Source organism: Harpia harpyja, chromosome Z (assembly GCF_026419915.1).
Source record: "Harpia harpyja isolate bHarHar1 chromosome Z, bHarHar1 primary haplotype, whole genome shotgun sequence".
Lineage (NCBI taxonomy): Eukaryota > Metazoa > Chordata > Aves > Accipitriformes > Accipitridae > Harpia > Harpia harpyja.
In genome coordinates this window covers 89,968,140-89,991,189 of record NC_068969.1, presented here as the reverse complement: position 1 = coordinate 89,991,189, position 23,050 = coordinate 89,968,140, and the positions used below count along the sequence as shown (strand labels likewise).

The 23,050-nt window shown below is 42.7% G+C and overlaps 1 protein-coding gene across 1 annotated transcript; it reads right to left on the bottom strand.

Moving 5' to 3' along the window:
• Positions 1-5,546: 5,546 nt before the first annotated feature.
• On the bottom strand, positions 5,547-11,682 carry F2RL1 (F2R like trypsin receptor 1). Its single transcript, XM_052778477.1, has 2 exons — positions 11,543-11,682; positions 5,547-7,433 (listed from the first exon to the last, which is right to left on the bottom strand). Exons 1-2 carry the CDS (start codon positions 11,613-11,615, stop codon positions 6,328-6,330), a joined length of 1,179 nt encoding a protein of 392 aa, XP_052634437.1. The 5' UTR covers positions 11,616-11,682; the 3' UTR covers positions 5,547-6,327.
• Positions 11,683-23,050: the final 11,368 nt, after the last annotated feature.

The following is a 23,050-nucleotide window of genomic DNA, read 5'->3' as shown; positions in this document are numbered from 1 at the left end:
ATCTACTTCTGTATACACAGACAGATTATGCCTTTCCCCCTTTCCCTGGCCACCAAAGAGCTGGCTGGACCACCAGGGAAGCTGGTTGCAGACACAATTCAATGACTGTGCAGCCCAAGTCACACAAGCTAGCACTGGATCAGTGAGTTGTGATGGATCCAAGGGAGTTGTCACAGTGTCTTTGCACAGCACTCAATGCATCCTTCACAATCACTAGTCTTTTTTCCATTATCTGAAGCATCTCCACCTCCTTTGGCCTAGATGACAGAGAGCTGACTGTGTAGTCAGCCTGTTGTACTGGTCCTGCCAGCAAATAGTGCCTGGAGAATGTTTACCTGCAAGTCTACAGGTTATCACTCCTGAGAAAAAATGTAGGTAACACATACTCTCCTGGCTATTTTTGAATCAAAATGACCATGACCACTGTGTTCATGCTGAATTTAACACTGATGCTGTATATAAACCATGTTCAAAGTGCCCATGACAGATCAAAGGCATCCATAATGAAACTTGGGTCCCAAAGGGCTGTTAAGGTAGGTAGGCATTACGCTGCTTGATTCCCAGGACAGCTATACATCAAGACATGTGCTACATGTCTTCAGTCATCACACCACAGTTAGACAAAATGAATGATAACTTCATGGGTCCAGATGGAGTTCTGAGAAAACACAGGGACGAAATAGCTGAAATAGTAACAGAAGTGTGTTACCTCATGCCAAATTATACTTGAATACTGGGAGCCAATGCTGTGATCAATAATTAAAAGAGGGTTCTAAGATGTCCAGGGAAATATGGTTCTGTGAGCCCCGTATCTGTACTGAGCAATTAGTGAAGAGTCTAAGAAGGGATACCACTACAGAACTTCTGGACCTTTCTGGGAAAAGCCACCATGGCTTTTGTAAAGAGAAGTCTGGGCTTAACAGCCTTGTGGAGTTCTTGGAAGAGGCCAGATGCACATGGAGATAAGGGTGATCCAGCGGATCCAGTCTACCTGGATTTCCAAAAGGCTTTTGGTAAAATTCCTGATCAAAGGCTTTTAAAGAAAACTAGGCAGTCATGAAATAAGAGGGAAGGTCCTCTTCTGGAAAAGTAACTGATTACAAGAAAATAAATACAAGGTAGCAGAAAAATGGTTGGTTTTCACAATGCCAGTTACTCACCAGTGTGGTGCCAGACCTGTACTGTTCTGTATACTCATAAATGATCTGAAGAGTGTTGAGCAGTGAGGAACAAAAGTTTGCTGATAACACACAGTTAGTCAAGACAGTAGGGACTTAGGCAGGCTGCAAAGAATTGCAGAAGAACCTTGTAAGACTGACTGAGCAATGAATTGGTGGATGAATTGAATGTAAGTAACTTAAAGTGAGGTGCATAGGGGAAAAACATCCTAGCCTGACATATATAACTATGGCTTGCAAAATGACTGTAACCACTCAGGAGAGAGATGTAGTCACAAGCAGCTGCATGAAAGTACCAACTCAATACTCAGGAAAAAAAAAAAAAAAAGAATGTTAGGGGCTATCAGGAAAGTAACAGGGAGCAAAACAGAAGCCATCACTGTACCATCCATGGCTTGAATACTGTGTGTAGCTTGGTGATTGTGTATGGGAATGGGAAGGTCTCAGAGAAAGGGAACAGGATTATCATGTGTTGAATAGTGGCTATACTGGAAGGACTGAATTGGCTAGAACTCCTCAACCTGGAAAGTACCTGAGAGAGAGGGAATATGATACTGGCCTACAAAATTGCAAGTGGCTGGACAAGACAGTTAGGGACTCATTCACATCCTCTTCTCCTTTAAGAACCAGGGGCCACAAAACGAGGATAGTGGATCCTGGTTCAAAGCAAATAAAATGAAGTTGGTTTTCACAGTGAGACACCCAACAGGTGTTACAAATTAGACCAGCCAAATCAGACTTAAGGAAACTCTCGTGCTGAAAATAGCCGGATGGTGGGAGAGTACTGTGAGGGATACGATACGTGCCTGCACTGTTTTTACTCCTCCCTGGGTACCTGCCTGTAACTTCTTTTTGTTGCTGTTACACATGCTCCTTAAGTTACAGATGAGTCCTTTCCTCACAGATGCCAATGAGCTTAGCTCCCCCAGCCTTCATTTGATTCCTTTTTTTCTGAACTCCAGAGCACATTTCAACAGTCCCATAGCACAGCATTCACATGGTGCAAAGCAACAGACTTTCCTGGCCACATCTTCTGTGCATCTGGTATGTTGGCCAGGGTCCTCCTGCAGCAGTCCTTACTGGTTTTTGACATGTCCCTTGACACCTTGCTTTCTTGTTGGCCTCCAAATGCACTGGTGAGCAGATTACCCTGGCCGAGCTGGATGGACCCCTCGGTCTGAGCCAGCAAAGCCATTCCTATGGTCACGGGTGGAGGCTTGCTCCCTCCTGCTTAGGAGTTTAGGCAGAGGCTTTGCAGCTCCTCTGCTTCATCTTGCCTTGCAGTTGCACAGTGCAAGCTGGTGTTCGTGGTGAAAGACGCAGTCTCACTCTCTCTCGTGCTGAGCCAAGAGCTCATTCAGCAAACCAGCCAAACACTGTTCCAAGTCAAAAGTAAACTTCCCTCCCACCTCCTCGTTTAACTTTAACCCAAGACTGATCCAATCCACCCCAAGGTCACACATGCCTGGGACAGTACGAGGGAACAGTGTGATCAAGCCGTCAGGGTAGGGAAAAGACTAGTCTACCTCTCTTAGCTGCAGCACATGCTTGAGCTGTTTTTGAAACCATGACGCTGTGCACATAAATTACACTGATTTACAACTCCACAATGCTTTAATGGATGTTGCACTAATTATTTTTGTAGCATCCAAACCTTATATCAGCCATAGGTGGGGAGAGTTTTTGGTATCTCTTGGTATTTGAATTGCGAAGTTGGCACTGTTCAGGAATACGTTTATTGTTAGCTGAAGATGACCACCTTTATACCCATCAGTCCTTCCTGAGTCCCTGAGTCCCAAAAAAGGTTAAGCTGCAGCTCAACCCTCCTGGACTACATGTTCTTGCCCCATCACTACCCGGCTGCACAGGTACACAACTGTCAATGCAAGGAATTGATTCAAATTCATTGAACAACCAGCCTGGTCTACCTGCTCTGTTAATTGGAGCAAAATAACTCATACTAAATTCAGGATGAGGATTTGCAATGCAGCTACAGATGGGAAAAAATACCCATTTGTCCTTATTTCAAGGAAAAATTAAAGAACAAAGCAAAACCATTTTTATATTTTTATAAAGGTTCCTCCTCTTTATCTGCAGATTAATTTAACCTTCATTGCACTTGGGTTGCAGCAAAGACACACTTGCAGCATTATATATCTAGAAGATACAGATTGTAAAAGCAATTGGATGCTTGATTAAATTCTGAGTACCAGTTCTCTTCTTCCCCTCCTAAGCATGTAACAGTTAGATGCAGAGAAGATACCCCTCCCTACCCCCACTCTGCAAAGACACAAACCCAGATGGCATCACTAAAACAGCTAAGGAAATGCAAAAAGGACATTAGTAGTCTATTATAAAAAGAATCCAGACTTAAAAGATCTCTTCAGCTCCCACTGATCATAGTTTGAAGGAATAAGCTTCACTTAGATGACTGTGGGCTCCCTGAATAGTATTCTAAACGTTTGTCACACATAGTACAACCTCCTTTTAAAACAAATCATTCTATTAGTTAAAACTTTTTTCAAAAAGCTTTCAACAGCATTGCAGCAACATCTAACTCTTACGCGTGTCACTGGCAGACCTCCGCTGTTGCTGCAGGTAAGAGATGAAAGAGTCTTCCTTGCAACCTTTGTCAATCCACAGATGAAAAAAGCTAGGAGGGAGAAGCGGTCAAGAGGATCAGCACTCCCCTTCGCATGAGCTGCAGTGGAATGGTCTGACTGATTGTTTGATAGTCCCCAACTCTGATCCAATCAATGATGGGAAAGGAAGAACAAAGAGTAAGAGTACAGATACAAGCATTATTTGGTGTACTTCTGATTAAATAACGACATGAAATAAATCTTGTCCACCAAAAGACTGGCTATATTAAGCATATTATTTTTCAGCAATTTAACAGTCATCCGTGAATCATGAGTGTTATCTTTCTGGTATTATATAGACACACACAGACAATTCATCATCTTTACAACATACAACCTGTAACCCTTGGACTCCTGGCAGAACACAGGTAGTGCTGTAATCACATGAACTGGATGCCTTTCCTTCATATTATCCACTACCATATACAGAGCAGGAAGCACACTAGGGTGTTGAGCAAGATAAAGGACATTCTCATATTCTGTTTATGACACACAGGCTAAGGCAAGAATTCAGACAGGAGTTTGTGAAGATGGGTCAACCCCTTCTTCCCAAATCCTTCCAGTGAACTATAGCCTCTTACATACAGTTATTTTCCAGTAAGGATGCTGCATTACCTTTTCAGTTCAGTAATAAATAAGCAATTATTTCCCTGTATATTTGTCAGGAAACAGGAAGAGCAAACCGTTCAGGCCTGAGAAGCATTTGTGTTCCAGGTCTTCCAAAGAGCTGTAACTCTCTGCTCCTCAATGAGCCATTCGTTAATATAAGTTGCTATTTTAGCCTGGACCTCTGAAATACCACCACAGAACATCCTACTTTCATGCTAAGCACCTGCTAAGAGTTAGTAGACAAGACTGCAACAGATAACAGAGCTAGAGCTTAATTAATCCTTGAGATGAGATCAAACGCATTAAATAAATCTTAGTCTTTGTTATGTATGGGGAAAAAAAACCTTGTTACCGAGGTAGGGGGAGAAGATGGAAACCAAAGAACAAGACAAGGGAAGGGAGAGACTAGCACACAGAAAAAAAAATTTATTATATAAATATTTATGACCTTTAAGCTGTGCAAGACTGCTCAAATTCTTGCCACAGTTCAATCTACTCCCTTCCTTACTCTCCATATTTGAAATGGTGAATATTTCCTATCTATACGCCAGCTGTCTCAGAGTACTTTTTGGACTGAGGGCTCTTCCATTTGCTTGTGTTGTAGGGACCCAGCTATGCCTGAGTTTCAGATAGGTCACTTGGATGCGAGTTCAATGTACAACTTGGTGAAACATACCAGGACTGCAAGATTTGAAAAAAATGCATTTAAATCCTACCACCAAACATATACCCATCAGCTTTTCAGATTAAAAGTAAATGTGATTCCATATTCCTGAGTGGGTCACAAATATTCTGGGTGAGGGAAGAAGACTTAAGATATTTCAGAAATCCACTGGGCCTGAAGTTTGCTATCTTGTTAATGTGTTTGTTTATTATTCCCCCACAGTTCTGAACCATTTGGTTTTAGTTATCTGCTAGTAAGATAAGGGAACAGTTTTGCTCTAATGAAATGTGTCATTAAGGTAGATTTTACTTAACCCATTTAGCCATTACAGCCACAGTTGTCAGACTTCTAATTCACTGTTAGGAATAATTGTTACCTGAAGACAGGCAAGCTGAACTACTCAGCATTTTGAAGAGCATGTAAAAGCATAAAAGAAAGCATCCAACTCAAATGTGTTATTAAAAAAATCTTATTTTGGTATCTTAAAAATACAAGGCACATTATATAAAAATCAAATAGCTATTCATCCAAACTTTGTTAAATAGTCCCACCTAAGATCATGTACTGGCAAGTGCTAAGTAACAGTGTAAAATCTCAACTAACATTTTATCTCGGTGCGAGCTGATAACAAGTTCAGCTTGTCAACTCAATAGGATAACCTTACAGGCTTTTGCTGTGTTCGTATTTACAGCATGGTAACTTGGAAAACAATACAAAATTACATTATACTGAAGATAATAAGCAGTCTATACCAAGATGGTGAAATGGATTCTTCTTTCCTTCTCTCTATGGTTTCAAATAATGTTCAGTGCAAGCAGGTACACAGAGCAAGGTCCTACCTATGCAGCTGTTTAATAAGTTACAGTTAAAGCCAAACAAAACCGATTTCTCTGTTAATTAAACATACTAGCAACACTACATTAACATTCCAGTGACATTTTGCTTTTTAACAACTTTGATATTGAACAAAAATGTCTTCAACCACAACTCACTTCCAGGTCAGCTGCATTTTTGCAGAGCACCTGAAATGTCATCATTTTTTTTCCTAGTCTAGTGGGAAGATTTATCTGCTTACAAATTCTACACAGGGTAAGCAGCTGCCAGTTCTGAAATCCAGGCTTTAATGTAATTAAAAAGCAGAGACGTTTCTTCAGACTCTCTTGTACAAAATAACTCTCTTGTCACTTACATCCTTTCAGTAGTAGCAATAAAATTTGCTTTTCTAGGATTAAACTCAGTAGGTTGATTTAGTGGTCCCATTCGAGCTTGAAGAATAAGAATTTGATTTCTTGGGGTATCTGCTTGATGAGAGAGACACTTGCATCCTCCGTGTAGTTCGCACGCTTCGGCAAAGAAGAGCATTTTTAAGGTTGTCTCTGAAGTCTTTTGAAATATAGTAATAGATGAATGGATCAATACAACTGTTCAAAGTAGAAAGACACAGTGCAGTTATGTACGACATATACAAATAGCTCTGGCTGTACGTTTTGAGGAGCAAATAGTGCACAACAAGCAGCACATTGCTAGGTGTGAAACAGATGAGATACATGGACAGGACAGCAATAATGAGTTTGATTGCTCTTTTTCGTTTCTTCGCAGTGCTTACATCTGAGATGGAAGCATTCAGAGTCTTAATCATCAGTATGTAAGCAACAACAGTGAGGAGAGCTGGGATTAAGAAGAGTCCAATTGCAAGTGAGAGGAAATAATTAAACATATCATGAGCCAAAACATTTTCAGGCAACACATCATGGCAGGTAGTGATGTTAAGATTTGAAATATATGCTGTCTGATTAACAAGATACATTGGAATGGTGCCCAAAAAAATCAGTATCCAGATAGCAAGGGAGATGCCCAAGGCAATTTCAGATTTCTTTCTTGAATGCACTATGGGGTTCACTACAACCCAATACCGTTGCACACTGAGACATGTCATAAAGAGAATGGAACAGTACATATTTCCATAGAAAAATCCAACAACTACTTTGCAGAGACCTTCACCGAATAGCCAATTATTGCCATTTACATGGTATGCAATCTTCAGTGGGAACCAGACAACAAAAAGGAGGTCTGCCAATGCCAAGTTAACCATATAAATCACAGCTGGATGTTTTTTCTTTGTTCGGAAAAAAAAGACCCAGAGGGCCATGGCATTGCTTGGCAAACCAATCATAAAGACAATGATATAGACAACAGGAAGAAAAACTGTAGTCAACTTTCCTGTGAGGGCTTTTGCTGCAAATTCATCCACTTCATATAACTCTTCGGAGGCATTATTTGTATTTGGAACTTTCCGGCCAGCAAAACTTCTTCCTTTTGAACTGCTGGTTCCACTACTCTCTAAAATTAAAAAAAAATTAAGAAGTTGCCATTACTGAAGTGCAGACTTTTCATCCTTTTTAAAAATAAAGTAGACATTATGATTTACTCTGAAGCATTAAAGAGGGCCTCATCAACAGAAAAATTAAGACTGGTTTTCAAACACTTGACAATTTTTCTTCCCTTTGTTTTAAGTTTGTTATCCAAAAGACAACCTAAATCCCTATTCAAGGATTGCACCAGCAACCAATATGCTTTTCTGCATCACTGGTGATATTAAAAATACCTTGTTAAAATGGCTGTTGTACCCCAGGGCACCATTATTCTTTCACATGGCAATGCCAGATTACCCAAGTGTTGGGACTCATGAAACTTTGCAGCAGGCTAATGTAACTGCAGTAGAAGTTTCCTCAGTTTAGATAGCCTGAAAATCACATATGCAGTAAAAAAGAGCATGCTGCCCTCAGACGCGCTAGAACTGAAACTCACAATGTAATGCCAAAAGCTATGCACAAGTGATCCCTAGGGTAAGAAAGATGCCTGTTACACTGTATCTGAATTGAAACTTGAACAGGCTAACTTTGTGCACAAAGATGCAATAGGGCCAGTCATCTAGTATCTCCTTCCATTTCATGGGCAAGATGACCAGAAATCTCTGCAGTTTCTAATCAAAGTGCTAGGTGGTTGAGCTGACAGCTATGGTTGCTTCACACACAAGACAGCTATCACTTTCAAGTTTTGCTATGCCTCTTTGAACGCCACAGGAACTTACAAACCATACGGGCAAGCCAGCCATTCCTTACTGCTGTCTTGTACGACAGCCTTCAGACAGCTCAGTTCAGAACCCCTCCAGACCCAACACAGTCCTCTCGCGCTAGCAGGTTAAAATGCACAAGCAGATACTGTCCATGAACTCACACTGTACCAAAAAAAGTCAGACACCTGCTGAGCTAAACTGTATGGACATGGAACTTGTCTGTCTGTGGGAGAATTATTTTTAACCTTATCTCAGTTTCTATCAATATTTGTGGATTATTTTAGCCACAACCCCCCCCAACTGGACTATAAAGGAGAGTCTTCTTGAGGAGGCAGGTTTGTGTACAAGAAGCCATGAACAGTATTGAAGGATGGTCCCTTTGTTGTTCAATAAATAGAGTTTTGATACAGTTCCAGAACTGTAAGGTGTAATACTTACACCTTACATTTTAAAGTATAAGAAATCTCACACAAGAAATACGTAAATACACAAGTATGTGTGTTTTCCAGTATAGATTCTCAAAAGTAGCACAACTTTAGATAGCTATTCTTTTCAAGTTATTACTGCAAAAGTCTGATGCACAGCATTAGCATCCTGTCTAGACTGTGTGACTTCCCAAAGAGGTGTACAGAAATACAGCATATATTGGTGCTCTTTACAGCTTTTAGTTAAGTCACTCTACCTCCACTTAACAAGTATTTGACAAGTTTCAGGCACAGGCAGGCTTCACTGGAAAACTGAGGTGTAAGAAAACTTTTTGCTAGTACAATGACATGGACAAATCTTTGCAGCAGACTGCATGAAGACTGAAGTCTATATTATATCAACAAAACAACAGTCCTAAAGAAAATTAATTAAAATGCCAAACAGTCATTTAGGCCTATATGTGGTATAATTACAACAGGGCAGAATTATACAAATCCTGCTCTCAGATCTTCAAGCCACATGACTATGTCAGCAATATTGTTAAAGACTGCAAAGTTTACATGTATAATACAGAAATCCCAGGTCCCTAACCTGAGCTGTGAAGAATAGAAGCCATAAAACCAGCTTGAAGACCACAGCTTACATAGATATCAGATAACGTAAATTATAATTTGCTAAGCAATGCCTCTTTTCTCAGGCTTATAGCTTAGCTGAGAAAGATCCCAGAGATGCCTGGAAACAGACCCTGTATTCTAAGCTGACAGCAATTCTCAGAGTACCATAATAAAGTGCAGTGTACAGTGTTAAGACCTGTCCATCAGTAAGTGGCTGATATTATCAAACTGCAGTCATACTATTTGTATGCCATTCCAAAGACTTAAATTACTACAGAAAACTGGAAGAGCAAATACTACCACTTCATTCTTATTAACGTTTTGTGATCAGATATAAAGCAATGCTTTGCAATTGATGTTCATAGGTTGGGTTGAAAAAAAAAAAAAAAAAAGCTTACCAAAAAGCCCTAAAGTGTCTGTGTGACACATTACAGTAAGAGCTGTAATAAAGTGGATTCATGGACACGTGAACCACAGACAGGACTCAGTATTGCAAGAATGGCAGAATAGAGACAAAGGTTTATTTTATTCTATTTTTGAAGACACAGTCAAGCTAAATTTCAGAGACCAAGTCTTACTTTTATGTTGACTTTAAGTAGTTCCAGCCTCAAAAGTTCTGACTGCAGATACTGGGCAGCTTTTGTTAGCCCAACTGGCACCCATATAGGGAGACAGTTCAGTGTCTTGTTTGTCTTTGGAGTTAACACTCCCTCACCGAGCAACCAATCCTTTGTTAGGTATCTGCATTTTCTACATCCTTTTCTTACTCTTTCTGCGCTTGCAGTTTTCCATAACAATTGTTCTTTTCCAAACCGAGTTTCACCCTGCCTGACTCACACACAGAGAATGCAGCCGATTTGCTAATCTGCCCACGGGAAATACTTCCTTGGCATCAAGGGAAAAACGTACTCTCCTCCCACAACAAAAGACTGTTTCAACACCTTTGCCATTTGTCCAGAAGATATAACCCACTGCATACCAAACGAAGGATTATGCCTCCCCTGGAGACACAAAAGTGACAGCAGCACAGAGTATCCAAACTAACTAGTTTAGGTCATGGTAGTAATACCCACACAGGACTAAGATTAAGATTACCATCGTTCTTGGATCTGCAGCCCAGATTCACCACAACCCAGTAATGGCATTAGCCTGTTTGAAAACAGCCACAATAAACCCCTGGTTTATAGTGCATATCCCTTGGTTGGGATAGGATCACACTTAGAGCTCATTTCACCTTCCTACTCCAGAAGATCAAGCACCCAGCTAAAACTTTTAAGCATACTACCCCCCCCCCCCCCGCATGATTCCAAAGTCCTCCCCCCACCCAGGTCAGACAACTAGGCTATTAAGAGACAGTTATTTCAGAAACTCTGCCCTGAACAACAAAATCTGCAGCTATCTAGTATCTATTCGTTGAGAAAATATGACCTACCATAAGCTTGGCTTCAATATTTACACAGTCTTTACGCATATACTTTTATTATGTAAATGAGACCAGGATGAACAAATACAGAAGGCATGTGTAGACATGGCAATGGGGTTTACTATAAAAGGTAGTGAAACATGAACCTTAAGGCTGTGAAATATTAATACGAATAACTGTTTTGGGTGTTTTTCCCCAAATAGCACTTACGTTCAAGAAGCAATAATATAAACTAACAAAGGATTAAAAAAAAAAAATACTAGCTTTTCAGACTTGAGAAAAAAAGCGAGAACAGGGTCTTTAAGTTTTTTTATGTTTATATACAGCTTTTAAGCAGGTTTCTAGCCGAGAACCTGATCGGGTACAGCACCGACGCGGGTGAAGCCAGGGCAGGGGTGCCAGGCAGCTCCCGCGGGGACCCCGCGCAAGACCTGCGGTCCTTCAGCGCCCCCCCCCCCTCCCCGCCTCCGTGCGCCGCAGAAGTCCGGAGGGGGCTGGAAGCCGAGCCCAGCTGCCTGCCCGTCGAGCTGCTTTCCCCCACCTGGCGGGGAGGGAGGCCGGCCGGCAGCGCCCTCCCCGCGGCTCCCGGCAGCTCCACAGCCACCGGCCCCAGTTTTCCGAACCCGTTCGACTCGGCGGGAACCTCGACCAGTCCGCTCCGGGCTCCCCGCACCCCAGCCGGGAGCCAGAAACCTGCTCGTCGGCGCGGTTCAGCCCCGCCGCCCCCGGGCCCCCGGCACCGCTGCCCGCCTCAAGCGCCGCCGCCCGCAGCCCAACCCGCAGCCGCGGGCCGCCGATCAACCAACGCGGCACCCGCGGAGCCCTGGGAGGGCTCGGCCGTCCCCAGCTGATCTCAGCCGAGCCGGCGGCTCTAGCACCCGTCGGCGGCGGCTCGCACTCCTCCTCTCACCTGCGGGAGTGGCGGCTGCCAGCAGCGCACAGCGCAGCAGCAGCAGCAAGCACAGGCCGCGGCGCCCAGCCATCCTTCCGCCGCGCTCCGGCCACCACTGCCTCTCCCGCGCGCCCGACCAGTTTCACCTGATACCTGAGTTAGGAGGGGGCGGAAGGCGCGATCTGGCTGGTACCAGCCCGACGGCGGGCGGAGCCGGGCCAGGCCACGTCCCCCACCCCCGACGGGCCGTGGGGCTGCCCGTAAAATGGCGGGGGGAGCCCCGCCGGCGGGTCCGCTGCGCCCGTCTCAAAATGGCGGGGGCGCCCCCTCCCCCCTTCGAGGGGGCGGCTGGTTGCGGCCTTCGCCTCACGCCCGGTGTTCCTGCTCCGCGGCTGCTGGGGCTGAGCAGGCGCCGCGGGCCTCGGCTCTCCCTCCCTCCCTCCCTCTCGAGCTGGCCCTCCGGCGGTCACCCGGCCCTAAGCCCGCCCGTGGGAGCCCGGCCGCAGGGCGGGGGCGGCTCTTGCCTGCGGCAGGTGCTCTGTTATCAGCTTGTAGCTGCGTAAAACCGAGGCGTACCGCTGGAGCGGCCGCCTCTTTGGAAGCGGTCGTGGTGGGTGCCGAGCTGCTGCTGGAGCCGAGCCGAGCTGGTGTTGGGACAGGCGGGGCCGGGGGCAAGCTGGCGAGGAAGCGGGCTGGAGGGGCGTTCCGTGGGACAGCGTTACTCCTGCTGACTCCGAACGTACTGCTCTGTGTGCGTGTGCCGGTCGTCTTGCTCTTCTTCGTTATGTTGTCGTGTGACAGACGGGCAGGGAAATGTGTAATGGCCGCTTAACCCGAATGCATTTGTGGTACTGCGCTGGTGTGACCCAGGGTAAGGAAGGGGTGTTTTTACTTGTCAGCCTTGCTTAAACTTGGAGTACACCAACTTCCTTTTGTTTTTGCAAATAGGGATTTCAAGAACAAAATTAAGCACAATGTAGTGCCAGCAGTGTTTTTCAGTTATCCACACAAATGCGGATTTAAGAAATGTTTTTAGGTTTGCAAAATCGAGCACACAGCTTAGCAAATTCCAAAATTAAAACTACACGTTCAGCCCTGGTTCACGCCACTAAAGCAGTTCTCCAGTTACAACAGTAATACTCCCTCTGCCTCAGTCAGTCTGCAGAATGCTTGGTGTTCAGTTGGTGATAAAATTGTTGGGGTTCTTTTTTCCTTTTTTGAATGAATATGTTATGAATATACTCTTTTCTGTGTTGTTCTGAATAGAAAGTTGTTGGTTTTGTGGGCTTTCTGTGATGGTCATGAAATACAGCTGTGAGTTGAGGTCTGCATTGTTCCCATTTTACAGATGGAAAATGGAGTACAGAGAGATGAAGGTAAATACACTTGGAAGTTTTGGGTGGCTGAGTCGACATCAAGGGCCTCTCTTTTTTGAGTCTGTGTTATAAGTTATTCCATGCTCAAAGCACAGTTCCTGTTCATCATCCACCCAGCTAAGACTGTTTATAGATTTCTCATCTTAGTCTCAGCCTCCTTGCTAAGCAGTGAGAAAGTCATAGCCCATCCCTCCGGACTCCCTCCCTGTCCCTTTCTGTCTCACTTGCAGTGCTGTTTTGTTTACTTTACCATTACAACCCACTTCATGGGTGCTTAATCTCCTGCTCCTAATGACCTTGTTCAGTGAGTTATAGTCTTCTCATCTGGCTTTTTATCTAATCTCCCTTTCAAACAGGCATGTACATATGTGCTGGCTACCGGTCTCTACAGTGTTTAACCTCTCAGATCTCTAGTACTAAGGAGTGGTCAGTCCTCTCATCCGGTTCCGCTGTAGCCAGTGCTCTCCTGCCAGCACCCAGTCCTGGTTTTCACTGTTTGTCTTCTCTTGATTTATTCCATCCGGTCTGTCTTTTTGTCCCTTTTACATTCAAAGCAGACGGCTCCTTCCCTGTTTTGCTTGGATCCAGCAACAGTGGAAGGGACTGAGAATGCAAGCAAAAAGGATTCATTGCTGTCACTAAACCAAATCTGCTCTAGGCTGTCCCACGACTGGTCAGAGCTGCCACTGGAGAAGTCCTGTGGCTGTGAGTAGAAGCGAGCGTCACTGCATGTGCATCTTCTGGAGATGCAGCTCTGGACTTAGCCTCTGTTGAGTGTAAGGAAACCATATTAACAGAGGTTTATAAGTTGGCTTGGTTTTCATAGGGATGTCAGAAACGTGTAATTGATGTGAAGATCATCTCCCTTCAAAATCTTGTAAACAATTCATTAGATTCCCAAGCAATTAAAAATGGACCTTATAAGAGGGAGTGTCAGGCAACTTTAATACCAGAGAACTCTATCAACCTGCCTTATAAGAGAGACCTTATTGTGGCCTTTCAGTACTTTAAGGGGGCTTATGAAAAAGATGGGGAGAGACTTTTTACCAGGGCCTGTAGTGATATGACAAGGGGTGACATTTTTAAATTAAAAGAGGGTAGATTTTAGGTAGGATATAAGAAATCCTTCACTGTGAGGGTGGTGAGGCACTGGAACAGGTTGCCCAGAGAAGTTGTGGATGTCCCATCCCTGGAAGTGTTCAAGGTGAGGTTGGATGGGGCTTTGAGCAACCTGACCTAGTGAAGGGTGTCCCTGCCCATGGAATGGTGTTGGATGAGATGATCTTTAGAGGTCCCTTCCAACACAAACCACTCTGTGATTCTATAACAAACTAATGGTCTTTGGCACTTGTATGCAGTAGTTCCTGGTGCTCTGTCAGTGCCTTGCTAACAAGGCTTTTGTTCTGGTTTTGTTCTGTTTACTTTTATCGAGAAGTTGGTGTTCCTAGCTAACATCTCCAGCAGGGATACTATTTGTTAGGAAAAATCCCCCCTTTATAGTCTATAAATGAGTTCTGCCTTACGACTTAAAAAATATTTAACAGAAACTAGAAATGATCTTGCCCCTGTTCAAATCACTGGGACCTCTGTATAGAGCAATGTCAAGCCTTCACAATTTTTAGTTGCCTTTATTGAAGACAACTGATTTGTCAAACCTATTTACAGTTGTAGTGTGCCATTTGTCAGTTTGGAAAGAAAATGTAACAATTTGTAAATAAATTCCAAACAATTAGGTTCTTGTTCACACTTGTTTATCACTGGAAAATAGTTGCAATAAATACAACTGCCACAGGAAGAATAATACATGTTTATAGATGCTTATTAAACCTCAGTTCTCCACCACAAATTGGTAGTTGCTTGTTTTTTCTGCTATACAATTTTTTCTGCTATGAATACATACATATATGTGTGCATGTGTGTGTATATATATATATATACACTGCTATATTATACTATAATGAGTCAAGAAGAATCATCTTGCACCTTTACACAGTGGCTTGAAGGGAGCTTTGAACTTGTATGTCATTGGTTATTGATTATCAAAGCATACCCAAAACTGACAAAAAGATAAGTGAACATCAGCTTATAATTCCCTGCTCTAGCAATGTTTGTCTGGGGTGTGTTGCCAGTAAAGTCTCGTGCACCTTTGGGCAAAGGGCATCATTGGAAATGTGCTCTCCCTTGCACTTTGAGTAGCTGGTGGGTGTGGTGGTATTAACACAGTTTAGTATAGGGACTCCAAAGGGGACCTTCCAGGGTATACCCCTTAAGGTATTGATTAATTTTTAACAGCACAATGATGTGATGTAATCATGAAGATGTTTGACTGTCAAAGATACTTGGTACCTCTTTATTAAATGAGAAATGGATGTGGTTTCATGGCAAGGCACTTGTCAGTACTTGTGCAGTTTGTGCTAGGATAAATGGGTGGGAGCATTTTCAATATACAGAGCTTGTCTTATGTGCTTCATGTCTCTCTGGGAATTCCTGAATTCAGATGGCAAATGTGTTTTCAGTGTGTGGCTTATTGTAGTCATACCATATGTCTATTGGGGAGAAGGTAAGGGATGGCTGTTCGTACCATATGTCTTACACAAATAAATGGATTTTTTTTTTAAGGTGCAAGAAGAGCTTGGTTTTGGAAGGAAGAGGAAATAAAAAATCTCCTAACTTTAAAAATCAACATGTCTTATAGGGATGGCACAAGCACTTAAAATATCCTTTATGAGCATGTTGTGCTGATGTGCTCCTGTGTTGTTACTACCTGGGGTGCCAGTGTGGGTAGCATATTAATTCATGGCCTTTTGGAGTCACTGTTTTGGGGCAAGGGGTAGGTACTATGGGTTGTTTAAGGTGGTCCCTTAATGGTTATTGGGTGTCATGCCGATTCTTCTGACCTTTTGTCAGCAGTGCCCTGTGTTTGTTCCTGATGTTTGGCCTTTAACTCTTCCTGTATTTTTACTTTTCTCAAAAGCAAGTTGATCCAGGGCTTGGACTGGAGGTGTGACAAAGAAAAGTGGCAAAAGGTCTAGAACAAAATGTTAGGTATGCCCAGTGCCTGGGGAGTAGAAACACAGATGGCCCAAACCTGACTTTACACTGACATGGAAGTACACCTGTGACATCTCTTCACCATGACCCTGCAGTAGTAGAGGACATGCAGATTTAACAAAACGGCTTAGTCTAAGCAGAACATAAAGTAGTGCTTCTGCGCTTGTGTTGACAGTTGCTTAACCTGTGGTACGTCTGTCTTCAACTGTGCCTACAGCTACATGAAAGAAAAGCATGTTAAGGTGCCAAAATCAAGCAATTGAAAATTAGGAAATTCTATAATTTGGGCTACTTGTGCAGTCTTAATTCAGTGTGCTTGGACATATGCATTTTGAAATGGTTTTAGTTATGACATCATATCCAGTCTTTCCATGGTGCACTGCATAGAGTGTGCTCTTGAATAAACAGATAATCTTGTACTTACAACTCTAATTACAGGTATAGATATACTCAAGATACCACCATTTAGCTAGTACTGACTTCTTATCCTCCTACTGTTGTAAACTGGGAAAGTACTCTCACTGCACAGATAGGAATACAGAGAAAGGGATGTGCAGATTGCTTGCAGTTTGTCAGTGCAACCACTAGCTTAGGCTGAGTTTGTATCTGTCTGATGTATGTGGTGGCATTGTGTTACCTGTGCTGAGGAAATGAAACAATGGGTCAGTATTAAGCTAGGATAAAAATTGTAACAGCTGAACAAAATGAAACATTATTACGTGTTGGCATGTTTGCTAGAGTGGGTGTTACTCTCTCCTTTGTAATAGCCAGCTAGTCTCCAGAGCAAACCACCTGCAAGCAGACAATGATAAATGGGAGCTGGTGTCAACACATGGAGTTTAAAGTAAGGTCAGCATTACAACAATGGAAATAAGATTATTAAAGAGCTGTATGCTTAGATATGCAACCTATTTGCAGTAAAAATATACTGGGGAAGGTTGTGGTGGAAAGTGAATCACAGTATTAGTTGTGATGAACTGCATAAGGATTTTCCATATCTTTCTCTTTCAGGATTCTGTTAGTCTATCTCACATAGGAAGTTTATTGATGGCATCATGGAGATAACTCAGTTTGTATTGACACTATGGGACTATCCAAACACCAAATTACTTTTAGGAGTGGATCTTTACTAGGTAACCATTAAAAGTGATAACTGAAAATGTAGAATTCTGAAACATCTTAAAAGCCCATAACATTCCTCAGATAATTTCTACTCTCCATATTCCTCTTAGTAATATAATTAAACCACACCAGTTCCAAGGAATGATTTAACTTAAATTTTACAACAAAACCTTTCTGATGCCAGGAAAAGGTTGCAAAGTCTGATGAGTATAGTGAAATGTTAATCCTAGCCAGTGAGAAGAGGTAAAGAGGTTTTCCTTCTGGAGATTAATTAAATGAATATTGGGATACACTGACCAAACTGAGGAGGGATTTCTTTTTCCTATTTTTCCTTCCATTTCAGTAGAGCTACTGTTTGTATGTACTGGTTTGTAAAACTGTTTTGTAGGGAGCTGAAAGTTATTTTCAGTATGGGTCCATTACAATTCTTGTCTAGTGTTTCTACATCTGCACTGGAAGGGATATAGGGTGGAGTGTATAAAAGAACAGTTCTTCTTAAGGCAATCTGAATCATTACAGTGAATCAAAAATGCAATGGGAGTCAATAGTATTGTCTTGCAGCAAAGAGGGTTGTTGTCTGTAACATATGTAAAGAAGTCTTTCCTTCATACAGCACGAGTAAGTTATTTGTTGGAGGATATTTTTAACTCAGTCCGTATCTTCCTTAAAGAAAACTGGACAAAGTCCAGAGAAGATGTGAACAATTTGAACAATCTGGAGAATGTTTGGAGCAATTAATTCTGTTTGGTCTAAAGAAGATCATGAAGAGACGTGATGACATACTTAAAGTATGTCCAAGGCTGCAGCATGTTTTCCATGTTCACTGAGTAGGCTGAAATGTTAGCAAAGTTAGATATTATGAAAATGTTCTAACAATTTGTACTAGTGTTACTGAGCTCTCACTTTCTAGGGAATCTGTAGGGCCTCCATCACTGGCAGTTTTAAAGCAGTTTAGACAAACAGAAACGATGTAGGTATGTGTAGTTCATCCTGGCAAGAGAAGTAGGTGATGCCTTGAGTAACTCTTCCAGCCCAGCTGTTAGTGACTCTGCAACAATGTTCCTACCAGAATAAAAACGCAGTCCTTATTACACTGACCTCGGTGGTCTTACTCTGGGATCTGAATACAGTAAGATTTGGCATGGTGTTCTACCTTGTGACTCAACCTCCGTGATTTTACACTTGTATACCTCTGTTCAACTGAAATGCTATCTAGGCCCCGTCTTATCTGATTCTAGCTAGGAAGAGTTCAGATGCTTAGGTCAAGCTCACCATTACTGAGGAATCATGACTCAGACAACAGCAAGGTCTCCTGCTGAGATCCATCATATTTTTCCTCTGGAGAGAGGAGCTTCTTCAAGCCCCTCTGCATTCTTGCTTACCCACCACACAGACGACAGCAGTTTTCCAACCAAGTGAAGGACCAGGAGCCCAGAGGGAGAAGCATTCAGGTGGGGCACTGGGGGAGAAGAACACCAGCTAGGTTTCAGGATGGCAGCAGACCTCTGGGAAACCCCATGGGATTTGTAGCCATTTTGAAGAGCTAGACAACAGTGTGGAAGAATGCCGATCACGAACCACAAAGTTTGGTGGATGCTGGGGAGAACTGTGCTTTGTGAGTCTGAGATAAAGAGCATGGAGAGAGTGACACGGAACCACACACCTGGTCACCTTCAAAGATCAGCATCAAGACCTGGTCTTGGAGACTTGGGAGCTAAGTCATAGCCATATTTTGGAAAGTGGGGAGACACAACCCAAAATCTGGGTAGGGGGCCATGGCCGGTCAGTGCTGCCAGACATTCCAGTAGTCCTCTGACAGGAAAGAGCTTTATAAAAAATTAATCCTGTGAACAAAACAGGTGCAATCCTAGTCATGCGTGACTTAATCTTTTTCCCCAGAGGGATAGGCATATATAGGTATATTGGGGGGGGGTGTGTTTAACTATTGGAAAAAAAAATTTTTTTAGAGTTTGTTTATCTTAGTCCTTGTGCATTTAAAACACAAAAATGTCTGAAAAATAAAGTGGTTGTTACGGCACTTAAGGAATCTATAAACTCTCCCCTCTCTTTCTGGGCAGTAAGATTAAATGCATAAATAATTCTTCAGTTAAGCAATGCAATTCCAAAACAATCTCTAAGGATTTGTCCTTTTGCCTCTGTGGAACTACTCCAGGTTTGGAGAACACCATATGAGCAAACTGGAGTATGACACAGTTCCCTGGGTTTATCATGACCTTTTTGAACTGATTCCTTCTCTGCCTTGTGGGCATATGTCTCAGATTATTAGCAATCTGTAGTAAGAGTAACCCACAGTAGAAATAACCTACAGATACGCTAATGCAGTTACTAGCCTGACTATTGGCTTCCCTACTGTCCTTGTTCATTTGCATTATTTCTCCTGCCAGCCTGCAGAAAGGGATTGCCTACCTCATGCATCTGCTTTCACCAGCCATTATGTGTTTCCCAGTTTAGTGGAAGCATGCATATTTTCCTAATGTTGTTCTGCTACCACACAGTTACTACTCACACCAAAATTTCCAGAACACTCTCAGAAGAGGATTTTTTCCTCCATCTTCTAGCTCACCTCTAGGGGATGCCTATGGAAAAGGAATCCACAAATCAAGGAAAAAAGCAATGAGTGGTGACCTGGAAATATTCCCACCCCCACCCCAAGATCCCTTCATCTGTTGAGGTCTTGCCAGAATTACAACATACTATGCAATGTTTAAGTAAACCATGGCAAATCTACAGAGGAGAAAATTTTATGTGGAGATGTAGAGATGGGTGGAGGAAGAGTTGTGTGAAAGGAAGAAGAGTCTTCCTAAGCACAGTCTCATGAAATGTATGCCACGTTAAAGCTGTAGGCTTGCTCTAGCCTAACCCTAGTCAATAAAAGGCAGGTGGTGCTTTCGCACATGCAGAACTGCTGAATTGAACAGGCAATAGAATTTGAGCTGATTTGGCCAATGCATTCTGCCCATCTCAGTTTCAGAAGGTGTTGGTTTTGATTACCTCAGTTTTATTGACATTATGTAAACATCTTGATGTAGATAAGGCCTGGGACAGCTGTGGGGATGGATGAACTCTGGCTGAGAATTGTTGATAGCTCCCGAGAAATTTAGGATTTGCCCAAGCAGTAATGCCATTCTCAGTTGTGAACGGATGCCAAGAATCAGTATCCAAGAAGTTATTTAATGGCAACAGTGAGATCCTGTCTGCACAATTAAGCGCTTGCTAATGCTGGGATCTGTCTAATCAGAGTGTCTGTTTGGATTCCAGTTGATATTTGCAAAAAACAAAATGGAAATGAATTCTGAGAGCTTCACAGAAGGTTTCTATGCCAAGCTTTTAGTTCAGTTGAACAGATAGACATGTGCCATTCATTCACAACAGTGCCAACTGATGTAAGAATTATATGAACAATTCCAGCATTGTAAAGTACAGGAGGACTTGGGAACAAAATTTCTGGATCTGAAAACCCTCTTCCTCTAAATAGTATTTGTCTTTGTGATTTTCTGATTGCTTAATCAGAATTTCTATTTTTAGGATCTGTCTCTTACTCTTCCTTGAAAAGCGATACTTGTAATAAACAGTAAAAGTCATACTCTTTAATAAATAAGAAAATATGATTTGTTGAATCACAATATCATTTTCCTAAATGGAAAGTGAACTTAATCTAAGGTTTGTGCAGTATCAATCCATATCCCCTTTTTATTCTGCACTCTGGAAATTTATGATATGCTGCTAGTCTGAATTGCTCTGTAAGTTGCATGTATGAAATATGGCATTTTGACCACATTTCCTGACTAATTGTGGAAATTTTAACAGAATCATGCATTTATTAACTTCTGACCATGAATTCCATTTCAAGCACTTGACCTGACTGTTCAGCTGATCTGTCGGTGTCTGTGATGTGTTCCGGAGTCTCATCCATGTTATAACCATATGTTCTTAAGTTATCAGTGATCTCAGTAAGAGATGAAAAATTATAACTTTTCTAGTCATCATGATAGTGAAATATTGCAACAGCCATCTGGTAGGAGTACAAGGGAAAAAGCAAAACACTTCTAAGGCCATAGCTTTTTCTTTTTCTCACCGTGTGTGCGGCTCTGCGCTATCCCATTCCACCCCTGTGTGCTGGCCCATAGGTTGGTACAACCACACAAGGGTCACAGGACGCTCATCCAGAAAGAGGCAGAATTTTAACAGGATCAGTTCACCAGTCTAGCTGATGGCATGCCTGTGTTGATGTAAAAGAGGGAGTGTTTCGGAGACATGCACAAAAGTCCAAGGGCATGGAGTAGGTTGGGCAGTTCCTGTGGCAGCAGTCCTGGCTTATGACATTTAAATAGTACATGGCATTAGAGTTCAAAAGGCAGCATGGCAAGTAAAAGGAATTACAGTTTTGGCATTGCCTGGTTTGGCAGGGACTAGTATCTTGCCTATTGCAGTTTTATGCTGATAAATTCAAATGAAGGAAGTTAGGCAACAGACACACGAATGTCTCTTAAGAGCTAGATTGAATGGGATTTAAGCTAACTTCTACAGCTGGGAATAATAGACAATACGGTGATCCAGTCACATTAACAATTTAGGATTTGGTAGAGCCCAGCAATATTTGTGGCACATGATAGAAAGTATTGAATAACTTCTGTATGAGACCTGACTAAGCAACTGAGAACACTTCAGTCTGTCTGTTCACATCCTCTACTACACAACTAGGGCTAGGGCCATCCACTCCTCAAATACCAGGAGCCAGGTTCAAACATGAAAAACATTGCACAAAGCACACCCAGCAGGTAGGATACCTGTGGAGCTCCTTGCCAATGGATGCTGGGGATACAGAGGTTTCCATAAGTTTCTGGGAAGACTGGGCAACACTTGCAAGAGAGATCCATCGAGGATTATTAAAGAGACAAACCATAACTGACTTGGGAATTTCCCTGAGCAGAATGTAGTATAAGAGTGAGAGAGTAATTGGGAAAATACCATTTACGTTTGTCCTCCTCTTTCTCTTTTCTGTGGCTCTGCTTATGGTCACTGTTGTGGCTCGTATCTAGGCCAGTGGGCCTTCCTTTGAATAGTGTGGTCATTTGCCCTAGTTCTTGGGCTCTTCTGAGATGTAGGTTAAACTTGAGTTAGACAGTTTGTCAGCTGCTAATATGGCCATGCAGCATTATGGATGTCATTTAGGTTCCACTCTGATGTCCTCCAGTGCTTCTCTGTGTTTCCTCCTGTGCGCCTGGCAGAGATGCAGTTTGCTGATGGAAAGGACTCCTGGAGCAGTCCGTGCTCTCCAGGGAGAGCAACTGTGTCATGAGTCAGCAGGACCTGTGGGCTTAGCTGGGCAATCACGGCTGAATCCTGCAGCAGCGGACTGCAGTAAAGCTCACAATTCAAGGGAGGTGCTAGCACTTCTTAACCTGCCTTTAAAGAGCTCCCTGCATCATAAGTTATCCGAGGCAGAATAGGGCAGGTCTGTCCATGCTACCTTGTGACATACCTTACTGCTGGTTTTAGAACAGATACTGTTAGTTGTGGCTTGGGGACGGGAGAATTAGAAAAGCTGAAGAAGAAAAGGTATCTATGTTAGAAGGTGGGCATCTCCCAGCTCTCTAATATGGAAAAGATATGTCTGTCTGGTTTTGAGCATGTATGGTCTTTTCATAGTTTCAATGTCACCCCTCTCTCTAGCTCTAATAAATGCTGTTTTACCATAGTTCAAGTGGTTTGCAAATTACTTTTTTGGGAATTGCTGCCATCATTGTCACTGAGGATCATGGTCACTGAGGTGCATTGTCAGTGAGGTGAAAGGGGACTTTTTTTGTTCTATTTAGGGATTATCTGTTAAAAAGCACAGAGATTGGAACCACTTCTGTATTTTATCAGTGGGATTGTGGTCTGTCTAGAGGCAGATCCCACTGTCCACAAAGAAATTAGTTTAATGGACAAAGTATGCCAGTTGGCCAGGACTCCA

What these genes read in the sequence shown, in the direction of transcription:
- F2RL1 (XM_052778477.1), bottom strand. Translation starts at nt 11,615, where the DNA reads ATGGCTGGGCGCCGCGGCCTGTGCTTGCTGCTGCTGCTGCGCTGTGCG. An exon ending in GGCAGCCGCCACTCCCGCAG is followed by an intron (nt 7,434 to 11,542) that starts GTGAGAGGAGGA and finishes TTTTAATTTTAG; the next exon opens with AGAGTAGTGGAACCAGCAGT.